The sequence below is a fragment of the Giraffa tippelskirchi genome, chromosome 13 (genome assembly GCF_054371585.1).
Source record: "Giraffa tippelskirchi isolate mGirTip1 chromosome 13, T2T-mGirTip1v1.2.pri, whole genome shotgun sequence".
NCBI lineage: Eukaryota > Metazoa > Chordata > Mammalia > Artiodactyla > Giraffidae > Giraffa > Giraffa tippelskirchi.
Window position 1 is genome coordinate 95,021,649 of NC_137287.1, and position 21,441 is coordinate 95,043,089.

At 47.2% G+C, this 21,441-nt stretch overlaps 1 protein-coding gene across 2 annotated transcripts in view; it reads right to left on the reverse strand.

Annotated features, from left to right (window-relative positions):
- The window catches only part of TGM6 (transglutaminase 6), a 36,982-nt gene that overhangs the window by 14,173 nt on the left and 1,368 nt on the right, over positions 1–21,441 (reverse strand). Inside the window, exons 2-9 of one of the 2 annotated variants that reach the window (XM_081559064.1) lie at positions 12,971–13,144; positions 12,233–12,475; positions 11,077–11,223; positions 9,782–9,910; positions 7,503–7,680; positions 6,835–6,973; positions 3,703–3,806; positions 3,382–3,624 (exon numbers count right to left, since the gene is read on the reverse strand). In XM_081559064.1, the coding sequence (XP_081415190.1) occupies positions 3,382–3,624; positions 3,703–3,806; positions 6,835–6,973; positions 7,503–7,680; positions 9,782–9,910; positions 11,077–11,220 (937 nt within the window). In that variant the 5' untranslated portion in view covers positions 11,221–11,223; positions 12,233–12,475; positions 12,971–13,144. The remainder of the gene's footprint in view (positions 1–3,381; positions 3,625–3,702; positions 3,807–6,834; positions 6,974–7,502; positions 7,681–9,781; positions 9,911–11,076; positions 11,224–12,232; positions 12,476–12,970; positions 13,145–21,441) is intronic. The other variant, XM_081559063.1, reaches the window with a different exon arrangement.

Consider the following 21,441-nt stretch of genomic DNA (forward strand, 5'->3'; position numbering starts at 1 on the left):
AATATGCAGGCTTGGAGGCAGATGGCTGAACTGCCAACCTGGCTCCCCTGCACTGCAAGCCCCTGGGACCAGCCTCTAACTGAGATCTTGCCTGTGTGCTTAGAGCCTCTGACTAAAGATCAGTGGGGGGAAACTGCCTTCCTCCACTCTACTCTAAAGCCTGTTGCAGAAAGTCCACCTGAATCTGAGGACAGCCAGTGTGTTCTTTGTAAATACAGTTTCCTTTGCTTGGAAAGCTGGTTCTTCTTTGCTCAGCATCCAGGCTGACTCAGGGGTAGGGACAAAGTGCATTGCCCCAGGGGCTCTGAATCTTTATGCTTCAGTGGATGGAGCAAGTAGACAGGCCTTGCCATTTCATCCATGGAATGGGATGCCTGTGGTTTGGATGAAGAGCACTGCTTAGAGTGAATCTGGAGTCAGGATGCAGAGGGTCCTGTCTTCCCAGAATGCCTTCCCAACCCTTTATCTCCTGGCTAAATCTCGCTCCCTTTAGATGCTCTTCATGAACTCTCCTCCCTGGCTGGATTAGCAACCCCTTCTCTGTGCTTCTTCAGTCTTCAGGCCTTCTCTACACTGTACTCATCACCCTGCACTGTCCTTACACCTACCAGATGGTGAGTTCTCTGGGCTCTTCCCTTTCTCCCTTGCCTCTGAATCATGCCTGATACTTAGGAGGTATTTTATATTTCTGGAATACATAAAAGAACCTGGCACAGTGCATGGCACATTGTGGGTACTCATGGAAGAGACAGCAGTCTAGCAGAGTGGAGGAGCAGAGGCTCTGAGATTACACAGAAGCTCTAGTTAGCACCCTGCTCTTCTAGGCTTTGGAAACTTGGAGAAGCTACTTAACCTCTCTATGATTCAACTTGCTTACCTGTAAGATGGGATATTTATGAATGTTAAATGAAACAAGTCATGGACATTGCTTACCACGATGCTTAACACAATTTAGATACTATTATTAGCCTAGATGTAAAATCACCTGCCCACAGTGGACAGTCAATCAACAGTAGATTACATTATAATTAGTGCAGCCAAGTGTAGAGGAAGAGCATGGTTGTGTTTCTTGGCTGAGTCCATTTTCCTCTCTGCACCTCTGCCTTTCCCTCTGTCAAATAAACGTTATACAAGTGTCTACCTTACAAGCTTGCGGGAACTTCTTTGTAAGCATTTGTTAAATAAAAGCATTAAGTAACATGTGAACATGGCCAGCCCACTCGGCACTCAGCAGTGGTGACTGCTGTTATTGTCATCACACAGCAGGGTGTTGATTTCTCTTGTGGCCGTGGCTGATGCTTGGGACAGAACACCCCAAAGACCTCGTATTCTAAGTTCTAGAAACTCCAGCAGATGGGACCAGGCATCAAACTGCGGGATATATGAGAGAAGTAGGAGTTTAGAAGAGGCCTTGCCACATACCACCCCTCTACTCCTCACCCCGTGACAGTGAGGAGAGGCCTGAAGAGGAGAAGGTCATCAACATCAAGGGCCATGTTTCTAGAGAAGGAACTGAGGGAATACGGTAGTGTGTGTGTTTATGTGTACATGTGTGTGCATATATGTGTGGGGAGGTGTTTACAGACAGAATCAATGTTAAAGTTTGGGGTGTTTGCAACAGAAGGAGCTGGCTGGTAAAGGCTGGCAGTGCCTACAGGACGGGGAAGCTGGCATTTCGTTCTGGTGGCATTTCATTTCATTCAGCTCATTACTGAGCTGTGTGTTTCCCTGAGCACAGAGGCGAGAACCGAAGGAAGATGGCGAGTGGATCACGGCCTGTCAGGAACTCTCTCCCCACCAGCTTCTGAAGGGGACACAGCAGCTGGATGAGTCTGGAGGCCACAGCCTCAGAGAGAAGCTGTGGAACGGCCAGTGGGGCGGGAGGGGGTCTGCCGCAAAAGGGGCCAGTGTCTCAGGAATCAGCAGTGCCTGGGGCTGGCACAGGCGTGAGTGTTGAGGCTGCAGGCTGTAACACAGCCACCACTTGTCCTCCCAAAGTTTCGGAGTGAGTAAGACAGCAGCACCCGCCTGCCTTCAGGCCTTGAATCCTTGCGCCATGAAGTCAGAGACATTACCTCTCTCCTCTTCTCCTTGGCCTAACACACTAGAAGACTCAGACTGGTGTTCTCAACTTGGCTGCACATTGGAATCGCCTGGGGTGCTTTTAAAAGTCCTGATGGTTGGGCCACACCCTCTAGAGACTGCAATTCAGTTAGCCTGGGTGCAGTCGGGTTGCTGTGATAGGTTAAAATGGCCATAATACTTTCTTTGCAACTCTTCTTATCAAGAGGTAGAGTGTACTTCCTGTCCCTTCCATCTGGGGTGGTTGTTTATTGTTTGACCCACAGAACGTATCAAAAGTAAGTTCTAAGTAAAGCCTCAAGAGACCCTGTAGCTTTAGATGTCACCCGCTGGGCACACTGCCGCCACGTGGCAAGCCAGGCTGGCTACTGGAGGATGAGAGGCCCAGTCAGCCCAGCAGATGGATGTGAGAACCCAGTGGACACCACGTGGAGCAAATGAGCCACCTCAGCTGATAGACTGCCCAAATAGTTGACCCAGAGAATCCTGAGCAAAGGGTAATTGTTGTTCAATCTGTATAACTAAGACTGTACCCTAGGTGACTCCGATGTACATTCAGTGCTGCAAACCATCATACTAAAGGGGAGATAGTGGAGGGTTGGAGGCAGCCCGAGCGCACTGTGTCCCCTCCTTATACAGCAGCCTTCTGGGGTCACCACCCCAGTTTGTGCTCAGAGGAGGGGAGGAGACTAGCTCTGATTCAAGTTTGAACTTGAAGTCTTGATTACCCAAACAACATTCTTTTAACAGGCAGAAATGGCTGAAAAATGCAGTCAGATCACAGCATTATTAAGGAACCTGTTACTTAGTGGGAAAAGGTGACTTTTAAAGTTTATAGCTGGAGGCAGCGACCAGAAAAAATACATGTATTTTGTGTTTTACCCCAACAAGCACAGAATTTTCAGTAAGCCAGTGATAAATTAGTGACCATGGCTTAGGCCTTGGCAGATGATAAACAGGAGTTACTATTATTATTATTTGGTAGGTCCTACTGCTATGTATCCTAAGTGTTCAATAAATAATACGTTACTATCATCACTATTATTAGTGATTATTATTATCACATGTCAGAATACCCGACAGAGTACGTGCACTATATATGTTAAAGGAAATGTAGCTATTGATATTGTCAGATGTGAGAAATCTATTTAGTAAACAAAGGAAGCTGTTAATATAAGCTAAAGACAGTTGGCTCAAAGCTGTCACCACCACATCTTATGAGAAAAGGCCTGGCCATGTTGCCCGTCTGCAGCAGCCTGGTCACTGGGGAGGCTGATGGAGGCCGCTCTACGCCCTTACCTTCCGGATACTTGTAGAGGCTGGTGATGTCCACGCGGGAGTCGCTGCCCACCGCCTTGGTGCTGATGCACCGCCCGATCTTCTTTGTGTCTGAGTACACACGCTCCCGGCTCTCATCCTCATTCCAGAGCCAGGTGATGTAGTCCGCGTTGACCTCCGCAAACACGAAAGGACCATCGTGAGCCAGATGCACGTCGCCCTCGCGGATGGCGGTGACTGAGGCCGGGCCACACCGGAACACGCCTGCGCAGGAGGGGTGGGCGTGAGCATCTCCAGGGGTCAGAAAGCAGGAGTCCGGGACCCACCCGGCTGAGCCCGTACCTTTGCTCTCCTCCTGGGGGGTGGCATCCAGAACCTGCCAACCATTGTAAGAGGGGCCCAGGTCCTGCCGGGCAAACCAGCTTTCATTCCAGACATGGAAATTCCTGCCGCAGAGAGAGGATGGGGAAGGGTGGCCTCTGGTGAGCAACAGAGGTTCCCCAGAGAGGGCAAGTGCCTGCTGCCAGCCAGACCCTGGGCCCTGCTCTGTGGCTGAGTTTGAGAACCGTCATTTAGCTGTATTGATGAATACGTATCATCCACACAGGTACAGACAGACCTGTTTTATCCCGCTTCATTCACTTTTTCCCGATTTATAGATAACTGTGTTTGTTTGTTTGAACAAATTGAGTGTTTATGGCAACCCTTCCTCATGTCTGTCTCGCCTGTTTTCCCAACAGCATTTGCTTACTTCCTGTCTCTTTGTGTCACATTTTGGTAATTTCTGCAATATTTCAAACTTTTTCATTATTATTATATTTTTTATAGTGATCTGTAATATTTGATGTTACTAGTACGGCTCTCTGAAGGCTCAAATGATAGCGTTTAGCAATAAGTACTTTTAAAATAAGGTATGTATATTGTTTTTTAGACATAATACTCTTGCACACTTACTAGACTATAGTGTAAACATAACTTTTATATGCTCTTTTGGATTAAAAAATTCACGTGACTCACTTTATTGTGATATTCACTTTATTGAAGTGGTCTGGAACCTAACTGGCAATAGCTCCAAGGCCTGCCTGTATGTATACATATGTGTCTATATCTATAGCTATAGCTATATCTATGTCTAGATCACCTATATCTATATCCTGTAGTTCAAGGTCCAAAAATACAACAGCAAATAAGACAGAAGATCCTTGTTCTCATGCAGCTTGCATTCTAAGGAAGGAGACAGATAGGAAGACAGGCAAAATTAAGTAAGCAGGTAATAAAACAATAAAGTAACAATAAATAAATAAAGCAATAAAGTAATAAATGCTGCGAAGAAAGAGAGGAGCTTGAGATAGAGAATAACTTCTGGAGATCTCTAAGTAAATGACATCTAAGATGGGACTTAGAGTGGAAAGAATTAGTCATAGGATGAGTGAAGGGAACAGTGCTCCAGGCAGAAGGAACAGCATGTGCAAAGACTCTTGAGACAAGAAAAAACTTAGGAACAGAAAGTATGTGTCTTTAGGCTATGTCAAGCACTACGGTAGGTAGGTTTCAGATTATGCAGAGTTCTGTAGGCCTTGGTAGGGACTTCAGGCTTAAGTTTCCCACGTTAAAGATGAGAATATGAGGCTAGGAAAAGTGACACCATTTACACAAGGTCACACAGTAGGAAGCAGCAGAGAGAAATCCTTATTGGCTTGAGTTAGTGTCTTTTGTCTTTACAGCTGGCCTTCAAACTGTTCTTTGGGAAAATATTATAAAAAGCCCTTGAAAGTAAAAGGGAAAACATGTGTAACCTGCATGGCGACAGAGATCCCAATAACAAAAGAATGGCCTGTCCATTCTGCATAAATAAAGAGAAGAATGAAAATGTTTTTGGTGCTACTGCAAAGAGAGGGAGTGAAAAGAACCAAAAATAGGAGAAGAAAAGAGGAGTAGAGAGGCAGAGAGATGGTCTGAGGCTGGACACCAGCTTGGGGGGAAGGCCCTGGGGAGCTGAAGGACATCCTAAGAAGAGAGATGCTGAGGCTGGCTGTGTTTCTTTCTGTACTGTATGCTCTTCACTATTCCCCTGCTCTTTAGAAAGTTGGTTTTTCTTGGCAACTTGCACATGTATGAACAGACATTTGGACAAGGTTATTCATGGAAGCCTTGTCTGTAAAGGCAAATGTTTGGTCCGGCCACATGAGGTGGTTAAATAAGCAATGGTTTTGCTGTCCAATTGAAAAGCAGGCCAGGCTTTTAACTTCTTTTCCATTCACTAGCTGTGTGGCCTTAGGCAAGTTACTTGATCTCTCTGTGCCTTGGTTTTCTCATCTGCAAAACAGAGACAACAGTACTACCTTGCTCACAAGGTTGTTTGGAGGAATACATGAATTTGTACACAGGTACGCCTTGGAAATATAGTGGACTCAGTTCCAGACCACTACAGAGATGTGGATAGCGCAATAAGGTGAGTTACACACGTATTTTTGGTTTCCCAGTGTGTATAAAAGTTATGCTTGCAGTATGCTGTCATCTATTAAGTGTGCAATAGCTTTCTGTCTAAGAAAACAACCTTCATACCTTAATGAAGCTGTTGAAAAAATGATGCTGATAGACTTGCTTGACATAGCGTTGCCACAAACCTTCAATTTGTAGAAAAATGCAATATCTATGAAGCACAGTGAAAAGAAGAGTAATAAAATGAGGTAAGCCTGCACTGCAGCACTTAGAACTGGGCCTGGCATAGACTGTGCTCACCGGGTATGGTGTTATTATGTTTAAAACACTGTAAAAATAAAGAAACTTTGTATGTACTGATATGGGATTGTTAAATGTAGTGCAAGATGAACAGTATTACATTATGTTGCTGATATTAAGTAGGAGGAGGAAGTGGGGGGTGCATGGGGACTGTGCATATGTGTGCCCCTGTATCTGCAGGGCTTCTCTCTGAAGAGATGTAAGAAACTAATTTTAGCCTTGCATCCAGGAGGATGGGAAAGCTCGAAATGGGGGAGGGAGACTTAACCACTGTAGCCCATTTTGTACCTTTTGAATATTAAAGCACTGAAAGTATCTTCTACTTTAAAAGATTAAAATGAGTTTTGTGAAGCTTTGTGTAAAGAGTTTTGTTCGAGCTGAGAGAGGAGCTTGTTTCCCACACAGCATAATGCACAAGCAGCTGACAGCAGCAGCAGGCTACAGAGGTGACCCTGCAGAGGCAGTCACGTCACAAGTCTAGGGGAAGGCTCAGAGTCCTGCAGAGTGGAGAGCTGGGGGTACAAGGTCATTCAACCTTGAGCCCCGTTCTTGGCCTCTGAGTTACATGTCCAGAGCCCCCTGTATCTCAGAAGAGTCATCCTGCTGGGGACCACCCCCTTCTCTGCAGGGTGCCTGTCACCCCTTCCAGAACTGGCTCAGACCTAGTGGAGCTGAGCTGCAGATCTGGGTGGGCCACAGGGTGCCCCTTGGACCCAATAGCCGGGGACACACCACATGCTGTCTTCCGTCAGGTCTTCCAGAGTTCGCCCGAAGGAGTCCACGTACTTGTCCACACTCAGGTTCCTGTCCGTGTCATGGGCTGAGTTAAAGTTGGACACAACCCGTGTCGCGATTCCCAAGCACCTGAGGACTGAAGAGCAGGACACTCACGAGGCTCCAGGAGAGGCCGGGACCCAGCCTCAGGGAGGGGTGGTCTGGCCTCCCCTAGCAGGCAGCCTGTCTCACGTCTGGCCATAGCCCCCTCTCTGTCTTTCCCAGGGCTGACTCCTGTCTCCAGGCTCAGAAACACCTCCATCTCCTGTACATTCTCTCAGGGGGCTTCGAGATTCACCCCTGCCACTCCCATTTGAATAGATGGGCTCTGAAGCTGACAGGACCTTGGAAGCTGTATAATAACCCTACAATAGCCATAATAGCCCATGAGGACATGGGGCCCAGGACCACAAGACTCTCTCAAAGGCACTCAATGAGCTTGAGAACCCTCAAAGATCAAAAGTTGCATAGATGAGGAATCTAGTTTCTCTCTTCATTAATCTGTCTTCTAATTCGCCATCACTAATAAAGACATTTTTGGTGTAGGGGAGGGATTCTTATGAAAATATGTGCAACCAAATGCAGTTGAGTTGACCAGGGGTTGGGGATCTTCTTTCTTGGGGTACCTGTGCACATGACTCCAGCGAAGACCCAGCACTGGCCGTATTTGACTGGCTTGAACCTGCCCTTGAACCACTTGTGCAGAATGGCCACGCTGCCACGCCAGTGCAGAGGGCTGATGCCGCCGCCGTACTTGCCCTGCCACTGGCCTTGTACCACGCCCCGGTCGTTGTTGCTGTTCACCTGGGCAGAGGAGGCCACAAGTCCACCATCTGGCAGGGCTTTCCCCTTCAGGAACTTCACCACCATAAAATCTCCAACTTTGGGCCACCCCATTATTTGGGGCTACTCCTTTGTTTTAAACTGTCTGAAAATTGGGGCCATCTGCTGTCTTAAACGGAGAAGGCAATGGCAACCCACTCCAGTACTCTTGCCTGGAAAATCCCGTGGACAGAGGAGCCTGGTGGGCTGCAGTCCATGGGGTCGCTAAGAGTCAGACATGACTGAGCGACTTCACTTTCACTTTTCACTTTCCTGCATTGGAGAAGGAAATGGCAACCCACTCCAGTGTTCTTGCCTGGAGAATCCCAGGGATGGGGGAGCCCGGTGGGCTGCCATCTATGGGGTCGCACAGAGTCAGACACGACTGAAGCAACTTAGCTGCAGCAGCAGCAGCTGTCTTAAAATACTTACCTTTTGGTGCCATTTATCATTTTCAACTACCTTCCTTTGGGATGGTCTATTGTTGGAAGTCAAATACAGTTTTTGAGCATTTCTTGTTTTAAGTGATCTGTTTTTGGGGACTGTTGGTGGTAATAGTTACAGAGACACTTTGTTGTTGTGGTTTTTTAGTCACTAAGTCATATCTGACTCTTTTGCAATCCTGTGGATTGTGGTCTGTCAGGATCCTCTGTCCATAGGATTTTCCTGGCAAGAACACTGGAATGGGTTGCCATTTTCTTCTCCAACGGATCTTCCCGACCCAGGGATCAGACTCGCGTCTTCTGCACGCATCTCCTCCACTGCAGGAAGATTCTTTACTGCTGAGCCAAATGTTTATTATGTGCCAGACACTGTTCTAAGGGCTTGCTGCTGCTGCTGCTAAGTCGCTTCAGTCGTGTCCGACTCTGTGCGACCCCATAGACGGCAGCCCACCAGGCTCCTCTGTCCGTGGGATTTTCCAGGCAAGAGTACTGGAGTGGGGTGCCATTGCCTTCTCCCTCTAAGGGCTTAGTATACACTATATTAATCTTTTAAACCTATGATGTAAATTCTATTATCTTACTTTTTTTCAGATGAAGAAACTGAGATGCATAAAGGTTAGGGAACTTGCTCAAATTGCACAGAAAGTTAGAAAGAGGTGACCTGCGAGTTCAGGACTTTGACTTGGGAGCCTGTCAAATCCCACAGGCTTGTAATGCTCTACTGTTTGGGACTGGTCACTGCTTTTGATTTTCTATGCTCCAACATCTCTCTGGAATCTTGAGGAACTGAGAATATCAAATATGAAAAAAACAGTTTTATCTGTTTTTGGAATCACAGATACCCAGGCACTGACTTTAATAGCTACTTGCTATAGAAAGAGTTAGTAGGCCCTGTGGCTACCTTCTGAGGAGGAAGCACTGGCCTGTAACAGATTAAAGATGGCACTCTTCCCACAGCAAGGTGGTTCCATGTACCCTCTCCCTGAATCTGGGCTGGCCTGTGACTGCTTTGACCAAGGACCATGGTGGAAGTGATGCTGCGCCTGTTCCCAGGCCTAGGTTTAATGAGACTGGTAGCTTCTACTTCTTTTTTTTAGAATAATTGCTTGGGGAGGCACCAGCTGCTTTGTCTGATTACCCTGAGACTGCCATGCTGTGAGGAAGCCCAACCTAGTCACATGGAGGCTCTACATGGACAGACAGAGTGATGACTGGCTAGCCCCAGCTCACGCAACCATCCCAGTCCAGGGGCCAGACATGACAGTGAGCAAGCACCTGGGCATTCCAGCTCCAGCAGACATAGCATGGAAGAGAAGCAAGGAAATTGACTGCTGGAACCAATGCCCTAGATATATAGTCCCCACAAACCATCCCAGACATCTTCAAGCATTCAGACACCCCAGCTGAAGCATCTTGGAACAGAGATGTTCTGTCTTCCCAGTGCCCTGCCAAAATTGCTGATTTGCAAAATTGTCAGCATAGTAAATGGCTGTTTTACACCACTGAGTTTTGGGATGGTTTTTTATGCAACAAGAGAGAATTAAAACAAGAGGTGATGGGAAAAATCTTAGGGTTGTTCCTGGGGTTTGGCCTGGGGATCTACAGAGGAGAGAGCATGCAGGGGTGGCAGGGCTCCTCACCATGGCGCTGATGGCTCTGGTAACGTAGATGGGGTCATGGCGGTGGGACACGTCGGTGGCTGGGTCATCTTGGTAACTAGGGGTTCGGTCCAGGATGGCGAGGCAGATGTTCAGGATGTCCTCCTCAAACTGTCCCCAGAGAGGCTGCTCTTAGAGGTCAGAGTCACACTCACACTTCAGACCCTCTCACAACCTCCCCCAGTCATTTGTGTTGTGCAAGGGAGCTTGCCTACACTTCCTGCCCCTCACCCCACTCCAGGGACACCACAGAGGACCCCCAAGTCTCAAAAACCCTCCCTCAAAGAGCTACCAGGAACCAGATGCTCAGCCTTAATCACCTTCTTCCCCATGATTTTTTAAAATACACTTGAGTTAGTTGATAACATTTAAGAACTGGGAGATTTTTCACATATAAATTAAGGTTTCTGGTCTTTGAAAATTTGGAAGGTCTGGGAACCCTGGGCTGATTTTCCCACATGTTGAGATGGCGTTGCCCCTTAGATGGAATTAAACCTTCTAGAAAAAAAAAAAAAAAACCTTCTAGAATGTCATCCCTGCCCAGTCCCTGAACCCTCAATGCTTTCAACCCCTGCCACTCAGCCTGAGAGTCAAGGTTCTCTACTTGCCTGGATCTCTGGCAGACAGAGCTCCTCCACAGAACCTCTGCTCCTCCCTGACTCCCCTCCTCCACTGCTCTATCCGCTCTTCCTCTGCCTGTCCAGATCCTGCCTGACTTTGGGGACCCAACTCCAATATCTGAAGTCTTCTGTACTCCCTGAGGTGGTTTTCCTTGACAGTCTTTTAAATTCTTTCTACTGCCATCTATACCATTCTGACCGTACCACCCCCACCCACAACATTGCACCTTGCATTGTAACTGTTTATCTAAGCCAGTGGCTCTTGAAGAGTGGTCCCAGACCAGCAGCAGCAGCACCTGGTGACTTGGTTAGGAATACAAACTCTCAGGCCACATCAGACCTAATGAATCAGCAACTTGTTGGGAAGGCACATGGATCCCAGCCACCTGTATGTTTTAATGAGCCCTCCGTGTCCTTCCAGTCCACACTCAAGATTGAGAGCCCCTGATCTAAGCTATTTATGTGTACCCAATGTACCTACCCTTCCCAAGGACCCAGTGCAGGCCCTGGTACAACTAATAGTAGAGATTGGATAAGTGGGCTTGGTCTGAGAGTTGGTCTAGTTGTACGTCTTGGGAAGAAGAGGACACACAGAAGGGCTCCTGCACTGCCTTTTCTCATGTCCCCAGCCCCTCTTCTGCCTCTTGTGCTTCTCACCCCCCTTCTGGTCTGGGCCCCTGGAGACCTGCCCGAAGTTCCAGCCTTGGGCTCGGATGCGCTTCTCCACGCCCCGGAAGATGATCCCGCTGTCATTGAGCACATACTCTTGTCTCTCTTCCTCTGAGTCCAGGAACACATCATCCTCTGAAAGGCAGTGGTCAGGCCTGGCATGAGGGATGGGAAGGTGGAGCCCGGGACTCACCGGCCAGGGGAAGGGGCTACATCAGGCATCAGCTGCAGGATGGTGCCTAGAGGCAGCTGGAGCAGGAAGGGGCAAGAGGGGCTTGCCGGCTCCTAGGCTGCCCCCCGGCCAGGCCCTACTCCACCTGGCTGGTCTTTCCTCAGGCAGGGACCAACCCCACCCCAGGCCCAGATGGAAGGAATTTAGGAGTCCTGATGTCTTTGGATAACCCGACTTAATGCCGATTAAATATTAATAAGAATTGTCATTCAAGTTACTGCTTACTGACTTAACCCTTAATAAGAGTACTGACCCCAGTACTCCTTATGATGTACCTTGCATACTACAAGCATTAAGTGAAGTCGCTGAGTCATGTCCGACTCTTTGCGACCCCATGGATGGTAGCCCACCAGGCTCCTCGGTCCATGGGATTTTCCAGGCATGAATACTGGAGTGGATTGCCATTTCCTTCTGCAGGGGATCTTCCTGACCCAGGAATTGAATCCGGGTCTCCTGCATTGCGGGCAGACGCTTTACTGTCTGAGCCACCAGGGAAGCCCACTACAAGCATTAGCTCTATGGATTCTCACCATAACCCTAGTAGGTAGACACTCTTATTATTCCCATATTACGGATGAAGAAGCTGAGACTCACAGAGGGCAGCAACTCAGCAAAGCTGGGACTAAACCAAGGCTGTCTGATGGCTAAAGCCTGGTACTTACCCACTTTTAGGTCTTTCCTGCCATTAAGCCCCATCTTTGCCCCTGGCCTCCACGCGCTAATTCCTGTCCCTCTGGCATGACAGCTTTGGAGCATCTGCTACCAGCTTCCTCTGCCAAGGCCTGCCCCCATCTGGGCCCCAGGCTCTTGCCAGGCCTTAGCACTCATCTCCTTGCCCCTTAACCTGCCTCCCAGATTTTCCTGAAGGACAGTTTCTGGGTAAACCTCAGCCTCAGGCTCAGGAGCTCCTACCTGGGCACCATGGGTTGAAAAGGAGAACAAACTCGCCCAGCTTCCGGTCACTGTGTTTGCGGCGAGAGGAAACCCTGGCACTCAGCTGGTAACGGCCAATGATGGCATTGGGAGGGCTGGCAAGGCTGAAGGTCGTGATGTTCTCTGTCTGAGCCTCCTTCACTGCCATCCAGGTGTCACCCCGCTCCAGCTCTGACGTCTGGAATACGGCTTTGGTGCGGAGGGCTTCAGAAGCCTGGGGTCCTGGCAGAGAGGAGAGGGAATCAAGAGAGCCAGCCGGCTCCAGGAAGCTCAGCTCTGGAGAAATGGAAAAGCCACAGGCCTGGAAGGCCAACCTTCAGCACCTGAACTGCTGGACACTGCTGTGGGGAAGGACCTGACCAAGACACAGGAGGGCCAGTGGCAGAATGGAGTCCACCTCAGCTGTCCTGACTCCTGCCCAATTCCTGAATCGAGAAGGAAGGGACAAGCCTCTCTGAAACCAAAGAGTGCTTGAGGAACTTCCATACCCTCCCAGAACCCTGGGTTTCTTGGTGTGCATTGAATTCCAGAGTTGTCCTCTCACCTGTCCTACTGTCTGATGGCAGCACCTTCCAACCACATCCAGAAAGCTCAAACCTACAGGGACTTGTTTTCCGCAAAGTCTGGGCTGATGACCACAGGGTTTCAGGTTGCTGGTCACCAGACCCATCTTTAAGACTGCAGATTAGCAGCAGAATGCACTGACCAGTCAAGTACCTGTCTCCACGGTGAAGATGAGGGTCTCCTTGCTCTCCAGGGGTCTGTTCAGCTCCAATGTGAAGGTGAACCTCTGGCCCCTGCGGACCACCAGCTCAGAGCCGGGGTACTCCTGAGTGTGGTGTGCAGTGCCGTTGCTCAGCCGCTGCCAGTCCACCTCGGTGACTCTGATCCCTGGGCAGGGAGAGCACAAAGAGATGGAGATGGGACCCAGCTCTCGAACATTTCCCATTCACGCCTGGCTCACCTTCCGACAGCTTCATCCTGCCTGTCATTTGCTCTTGGAGTCACTATTTACCGGGTACAGTAGTTTCTGGTAAACTATGTACCAGAAGTAGTTATTCTCAGTTGTTCTATAGTGCTCATGAACTAACTAAGTCTAAGTTGATGTCCACTGGGCTAAGCTCTGAACTAGCCAGTACTGAACCATTGTTCCCTGGGCGAAAATACAGGGCTTGGTTCCTGTGAGCCTCTGGTCACAACTTTTTCATCAACTGAACAAAACATAACCTTGTTTTATGTGTTTCTGTTTAAAGACACCTTATTTAGTAAATTGTTGATTCATTAATATTGAACTCATGGACAACAGCACTGGAATTAATGCCAGAACAAAGCTTATCCAACACATGTATTTTCTCCATAAGGCATGTCACAACGTCCTGTGCTTAGGAATACTGGACAGCACTTCAGAGCTAAACTTGGAATCATTTTAAACAGCAAAAATCAGCAACAAAAGGGGCAAAAATGCAAATTACATAGCATCAGATAGACCGTGAAAGCCACTTGTCTGAGAGCTGAAACGAGAAGGCAGAGTGTGCTCATCTCTGGAAGGTACTCAACGAACATGTCTGGGATGAATGTAGATACCGGGGCCAAGGGAAGTGAAGCCACTTTCCAAAGGGCACACAATCAGGCTTGGGCCAGAGTTGAGTCTGTGAGCTGGTTTCCTACTTTTGACCACTGGTCCACTGGCTTTCACACTGTTTCCTTCATGACCCAATGAAGAAATAGTGTTACCTGTTGCCCTAGTGCCTGCAAACATATAAACACGTTCAGATATAGATAAATTGGAAGTTTCACTGATATTTTCCCTTATTTATTACGATGAGTAATGAATGCTGAAATTTTATGTCCTTTTCTGTCAAAGCTCTTGAGCCACAGACCACCAGGGACACAGTAGAAGTTGAACTAGTCTCGTGGCAGTGAGAAAGCTCCAACCCCCTGGGGAACCAGGAAGCGCCTCAGGAAGGGGGTCCTCAAGGGGGCTTATTGTGGGATTTGGGCTGTTTTTAGGTGGTTTTGGTGAGAGTTGAAGGAAGCAGGGCTTTGATCTGGACTGGATGCTGTCAGGAAGCAAGACAAGTCTATGTTTATCTTAATTATCCTTATGTAGAAGGTGGGAGGGACGAATGGAGGCTGAAGCTGTCAGTGGTGGAGTGGCAGCTTTCATTAGCCAGAATACAGGGTGTTTACTCATTCTAGGGTGTGGACAACGTTCGTGCTTTTGTCTAGGTTCACACAGATTATGGAGTGCTCTTTTTTGTCTTGACCAGTCACGGCCGCATTACATTGGTGGTGTTGGTGTTCTCTGAAATTGCTCATGTTCAACAGAGAACACCATGGCCACCTCCCAACTTCACTGAAGCCTGGCTAACATGCTAGGCTGGTTCTTGCAGTCCATGGCTGCTTTTCTCTTTTGATTTTATGTCCTTTTAAAAAGTTGATTTTGCTGCCTATTTGACTCATGGCCCACGATGGGTGCCTTCTGCTGTTTGGCAAACACTTAGTGTGTCCTGCCACAGTCACCTTCTACATCCTGGGCTCCCTCTACTTAGATTTCAAACGTGGCTACACATTGGAGACCTGGGAAGTGGGACCAATCCTGCTCTCTGGGCCCCTTCTTTAATGAATCCAAAGAGTTTCTTGGGCATTGAAATCTGAAGAATCTCTTCATGAGTTTGCAATTGCAGTCTTGGTCTAGAGCCCAGGATCTCATAGACTGAGCACTTCTGAGAGAAGAGTCCTCCTCTAGCTCTGACATTTGGCAGCAGTGGCACAGGGAACATTGCTAAAGAAAGATGGGGCCTTGCTCTAGAAGCAGCTTAAGTTTAATCCTCTTTATCAAGAGCCATTTCTAGTGCAGGTAGTTCAAGGGAGTGGCACTGACTATGGGAGATTTTTGGATATTTGGATGAACTTTGTTTGATTTTTGCAATGATGGCTTTTAGTGAAGAGAGACAGGATGTCAGACACCTGAAATGCCAAGGCTAGGATAGTCATTGCGAGTCCCATGCATCATTCAACTGCCTCGCTGGATATACATATGGAGAAACCTGTTTATTAATATCTGAGCCCAAAATCCAACTCTGTTTTCCATGTATATATTAAGTAAGTTTTGGTTTAAAATCTGCTGAATTCATTAGAATGCAACTATTGTATCAACTGGAAATTGCTCTTTATATTCTTTGGAACTTTCCCAAGTTCTTCATTCTAATTTTGGAAAGTCTTGACACAAATGTCAGTGCTATGTGCATTGAATCCCCACCTCAGGCCACAGAGGTGAGTCTAACTTGTTGCTGTTGGGTCCATGGTGCTCCAACACACAAAGTGGCCTCTGACCATCTCTTGTCTTCTGGTAAAGTGTCAACAAGCATTTAAATAACTAGAAATCCATTTCCTTTTATTTACCTTTTATAGTTAGGATATAATTTTTTGAAAAGTGATGTGTGAGGAAGGTAATATTCATCAATTTAACTTCAGGACAATGAAGGGACATTCTAAAATATTTATAATAATAAGAGGGTATTAGGGACAAGAGAGTTGATGTTTTCAATATCTGCTGCTGCTTAATAAATCTCAGCAGCCCTTGAAAACAATAACCATGTATTACCTGTCATGGTTTCTGTGGGTCAGGGATTCAGGATAGGCTCAGGTGGCCAGTTCTTGCTTAGAGTCCCTTGTGCAGATGCAATCCCATGTCAGCCAGGGCTACATTCATCTGAAGGCTTGACTGGGGCCAGAGGAGCCACTTCGACAGTAGCTCCCTCACATGGCTGGGAAACTGGTGCCGGACGTAGGCTGGGGACTTTGCCTCCTTTCCACATGGGTTTCTCCATGGCACCACAGAGTGTCCCCACGGCATGACACCTGCTTCAAGTGTCCAAGAAACCAAGGTGGAAGCTGCAATCTCCTTTATAACCTCACCTTAGGAGTTGCACATTGACACCTCTGCCATACAGAGGTACATGGATATGACCATCCTGTAAACACCATCTGCCACAGTTGGGGAGCATTGAAGTAATATCAAGTATTCTCTGCTGAAGAGCACCTGCCACAGGACTTTTGACTTTATTTTATTTGGTGCCTAGCATATAGTAAATGCTCAGTAATTGTTTTTTTTTTAATTTTTTTTAATAAATTTATTTATTTTAGTTGGGGGCTAATTATTTTACAATATTGTGGTGGTTTTTGCCATACACTGACATGAATCAGCCATGGGTTTACATGTGTTCCCCATCCTGAACCCCCCTCCCACCTCCCTCTCCAGCTCAGTAATTGTTGACTAGACTATTGAGTAGCTTTTATTTGCTAAAATTTTCCATGAACCAAGCACTTTTCTAAATGTTTTGTAAATATTAGCTGATTTAATCTTCATCAAACTTATGGGAGAGGTATTATTATTATTATAACTGAGGCTCATAGTCACACAGCTTATTAGTGATGGAGCTGGAAATCTGGCTTCTGAGTCTAGGCTAAGTTTCCTTTACCTTTGACCCCACAGGAATCACAAATCCAGAAGACCCAGACTCCAAAACACAACATGGTCTTGGACCATGCAAATCAGAGTGGTGGCTCGTCTGGGCCAAGGTCTGGAGAGACCCAACTAAAGTGCTTGGCTTTTTAAAGACTCTAGGATCTTCATTTAACTTTTTGGTTAGGGAAGTGACAGATTGTTTCCAAGTATTATCTCCCATTCCGCATACTCTTTATAAGATGACGTTGATCCTCTTCTCATCAAGAAGTGGGATATATACTCTCTCCTCCTGAATATGGGAGGACTAGTGGCTAAAGTAGAGTTACATCATGCGGGCTTCCAAGGCTAGATCATAAAAGTTGATATAGCTTCTGCACGGATCCCTCGAGTTCCCTTGATCTTGGAATTTAATGACCACGCCATTAAGAAGACCAAATGGCCCTTGGAGAAGCCCATGTGGAGAGAAACCAAGGAACCTATTCCCTGCCCCTCTCCCATTTTCCCATTTCTGAGTCCTAGAGTAGCAAATCTTAGATTCACTAAGACTTGGGTTAAAATCATAGGTATGCACTCGCTTACTGTGTGTCCTTCAGGATGGGTTAACTTCTTTCTTCCATAAAATGGGTATGATAATTGATTTGTCTCAATTCAATAATGAGGTTGAATAAGATGAAATGTGACCAGAACTCAATACATAGGTGGCGCTCATTAAATGTCCGTTTTGTTCCTCCTCCTGTTACATGATGTGATGGTTAATTTTATGTATCAACTTGGCTGGGCTGTGGTGCTCAGATATTTAGTCAAACATTATTCTAGATGTTTCTGTGAAGGTGTTTTTTTGGATGGGGTTAACTTTTACATTGATGGACTTTAAATAAAGCACATTATCCTCTACTATGTGGGTGGGCCTCATCCAATCAGTTGACGGCTTGAATAGAACAAAGACTGACCTTCCCTGAGCACAGAGGGATTCTACCAACAGACTGCCTTTGGACTTCAACTGAAAGTCTTCTCCAAGTCTTCAGCCTGTCAAATTTTGGACTTGCCAGCCCCCCTAAATATGCAAGCTAATAATTCCTTAAAGCAAATCTCTCTCTCTCTCTCTCACGCACACACACACACACACATACACACACCTGTAGTCCTCTTTCTATGGAGAACCCTGACCAATACACAGGGTGAGTTTGGAATACTGTATTTTTCAAAGATGGCTTCACTAATTTTTATAGATGATACACGAATAGATTCTAGCCTACATGATTTTCTTATAATGTGATTGAAATGTCTTCCACTGAAGAGTCTATGTTTTCTCTTTGATTCTGACAATATATATGGCAAAATATGAATAACATGTGCTTCTAACACTAAGATGTAAACATGATACAGCTTCTGCCTGGCTATTTTTCTCTCAAGACAAGCACCTTTGTATCCCTGAATTTTAACTATCTATTTATCTAATAAGTTGCAGCAACATGAAAACCCCCGTGCTGGAGAGGCCATAAGGAAAGACCAAGATGTACATGTCTGAGGAACCTGACAGCAAGACATAGGCAAGAAGAAGCCTTTGGATGGTTCTGCCCCAGCCATGGTTGGGCTGCAGTGATGGGGAGACCCCAGGCAGGAGGTGCTCTGTCTACTTCAAGAGGTAGAGAGAGAAAGTCAGCTTAGAACAGATTTTATTTGGAATAAATTCCCTTAAGTGGCTTCCTTATATCTGTCTTTGGGCACCAGGTACCCATTCTCTGGGGTAAGGCATACAGAACCTGTGTGGCCTGGCAAAGATGGCTACTCTAGGTCCTGCTTGGTATATGAAACTAAACACATTTCAGGTACGTTTACTATAAGGAGGATCTCAGGAGGAAAAGAATCGAGATCCCTAAGCTCTTGCCTTTTGAGTTTCAATATTACTGGAAGTTTTTTGATAAAATGAACTTGTCTTGACTGAGGTTGGCAGTTGATGTTGCCCAGGTTTATATCTCTACTCTGACTTCTTTGAAATCCAAACGATGCCTCAATCATCTACTTGCAGTCTCCGTTTGCTGGTCTTCTAGGCAAATCCAATCTAATGTGTTCAAAGCAGAACTCTTGATTTCTTCCTCCCTGACCCCCAAATCCATGTTGTCATGCATCTTGGTAGACAGCACCCCATCTTCCCTGGTGCTCAGGCCCAAACCAAAGAATCTTCTTTGATTCCTCTTTGCTCTCACATCCCTCATACAAATCGCCATCAAGTTCAAATGGCACCACCTCCAAAGGTGTGTGCTCAGATGTGCCTGACTCTTTTGCAACCCCATCAACTGTCGCCTGCCAAGTTCCTCTGTCCATAGAATTTTCCAAGCAAGAATAATATAGTGGGTTGCCATTTCCTTCTCCAGGGGATCTTCCTCACCCAGGATCGAGCCTGTGTCTCTTGCATCTCCTCATTGGCTGACAGATTCTTTACCACTCCACTGCATACCCCAATGGCTCAGTGTGTAAAGAAGCTGTCTGCGATGTAGGAAACATAGAAGATGTGAGTTCAATCCCTGGGTGAGGAAGATCCCCTGAAGTAGGAAATGGCAACCCACTCCAGTATTGTTGCTTGGAAAATTTCATGGACAGAGGAGCCTGGTACCGTCCATGGGGTTGCAAAAGAGTCAGACACTACTGTAGCCAGTGACTTTAACTCACCACCTCTAAAACCTGCCCCCAATTTGTCACAGGTCTCCATCTCCACCACCAGCCTGGGCCAAGCTACCTGACGTCTCTCTTGTCTAGATGGTATCAGCCTTCTAACTGCTCTCTACTTGTGAGCAGTTGAGCTGGTGCTACCATCTCAAACTCAGGCCTGGGACTCATAGAAAAGGCTACTCTCACTTGACCTCAGCTGGCAGGCTTAGACTGACATCATGATTTGGGGGTAATGACTGAACATGAGAAGGGAACTTACATACTGACATGTGTCCCAGTTTGAGAGCTCCTGCAGGCACCACTGTGGTGAGTGAGAGAGAATTGTGCAGGACCAGTGTTCACCAGCAACCCCGTGAGTCAGGAGCTCAACACTAGTGCCAGGGACTTCCCCAGAAGCTGGCCCATTCTCCCATTTGAAAGTAGAACTGAAGCCTTCATATGAAGTGAGTCCAGTAGCTCTTGGGCAGAATAGACCACTCAAGCCCCAGAAATTTGAGCTCAGGTGGTCTCTGTTTAGTCTGAAGACACAGGAAGAAACTCCACTTACCTTGTACATAAGATTGTCTAATCTAATACCAGCAAAGCTGGAAGGGCCACAAGAAGCCCACATTTCCATTTTATTGACAGAAACTGAGACCCAGGGATGAGAAGAGAAGGGCTTCCTGCTTGAGGGCAGATTGGAGCCACAGCCTATGAAATCAAGCCACTTCATCTGTGGGGACAGGCTGGAACAGAATGCAATCGCTTTTTTTTTTTTTTCTTTTCAGAAGATGAGTCAGGAGCTAGGGATGAGGCTATTATGTGATAATTATCTCCAGCATGCCCCAGGGCTGTTTGGTGGGTGGGGGAAGGGCTTAGGATGTGGTGAGTGTTCCTGGACCCTGGGTCATGGGTTCAAGCCCTGAGGAGTCCATCTCAGCATCCTCTTTCCCTGTCACAGCCCAAACCAGCTCCCACCAGCCTAGGGGCATCTGTAGGCTCATCACAGGGAGTGGGGTGCGTGTGTGGGTTGCATTTGGGGTTGATGAGTAAGAACTGCCATCATCGCTATCCTCAAATCTCAGAGACTGTCTCTCTCACAACTTCCTGCCCAGATCAATTCCCTCAGCCGAATTCTCAATGGAGACTTGATCATAGATAGTTCCAGCTTCATACGTCCAAGAGGTGGCTCATCTGCTGCCCCGATTTTAAGAAGTATTTTCCAAGGTCTGTTTTCTTACAACTTCTCCCCACTTGTCCCTACTCTTACCCTTACCCCCACAGAACCCACCTGTTCCAGTTGCCCCTTGGTGATTTTATAGTGCTATTACTGAGAAGTCCTGACCTGTCACCTCCACCAGTTCTACATTTGCCTTAACCCAGGAGGTTACAGACCTGATTCCTGGGTGATCTGTCCCCAGAGCTGCTACTTAGATGATCTAAGTCACCTGTACTAGTCAACATTACTCTCCCATGACCTGGCGGGCTAATAGTCAGGGATGGGGGCCAGGACCCTACAGGGAGAAAGCAGCAGGTCTGAAGTTACAGCCAATTCTTCCCTAGGAGAGTCCTCCCCAGCCCTCATGGGGACTGATAGACTCTGGGGAGGGGAGTTCTATCTACGGGGCAGTCCAAAGCAGGGAGATAGATGTATATGTAGAAGGGTTTCTGGGCTCCCATCAAAATAAACCCAGCGGTTACCTCCTCCATGTGCTCAGCTTGAATTTTCTTCACTGAGACTTATGTTTCTGTCTTCAGTGGGATTATAGCTGTTTGCTTACACGTTTCTCTCCTCCACTGAAAGGTAAGCCCCATGAAGGCAAGGTCTGGGTCTTATTCTCTGTGGGTCATTAGAGCCTGGCTCAGGGCCCAGGGCATAGTGGATGCTCAGTGAACATGGTTGGAGAATGAATGGATGAGTGGCTGGGATAAGAGCAGCTGATGCTCACAGCTTCCTGGCACGGCCTCAAGGATCAGCATCCGTGCCTCTCCACCTGCTCATGCCCCAGCTTCCCCACCCATCCATAATCCCTCCCTCTCAAGCTGTCACATTTCAAAGCCTGCCCTT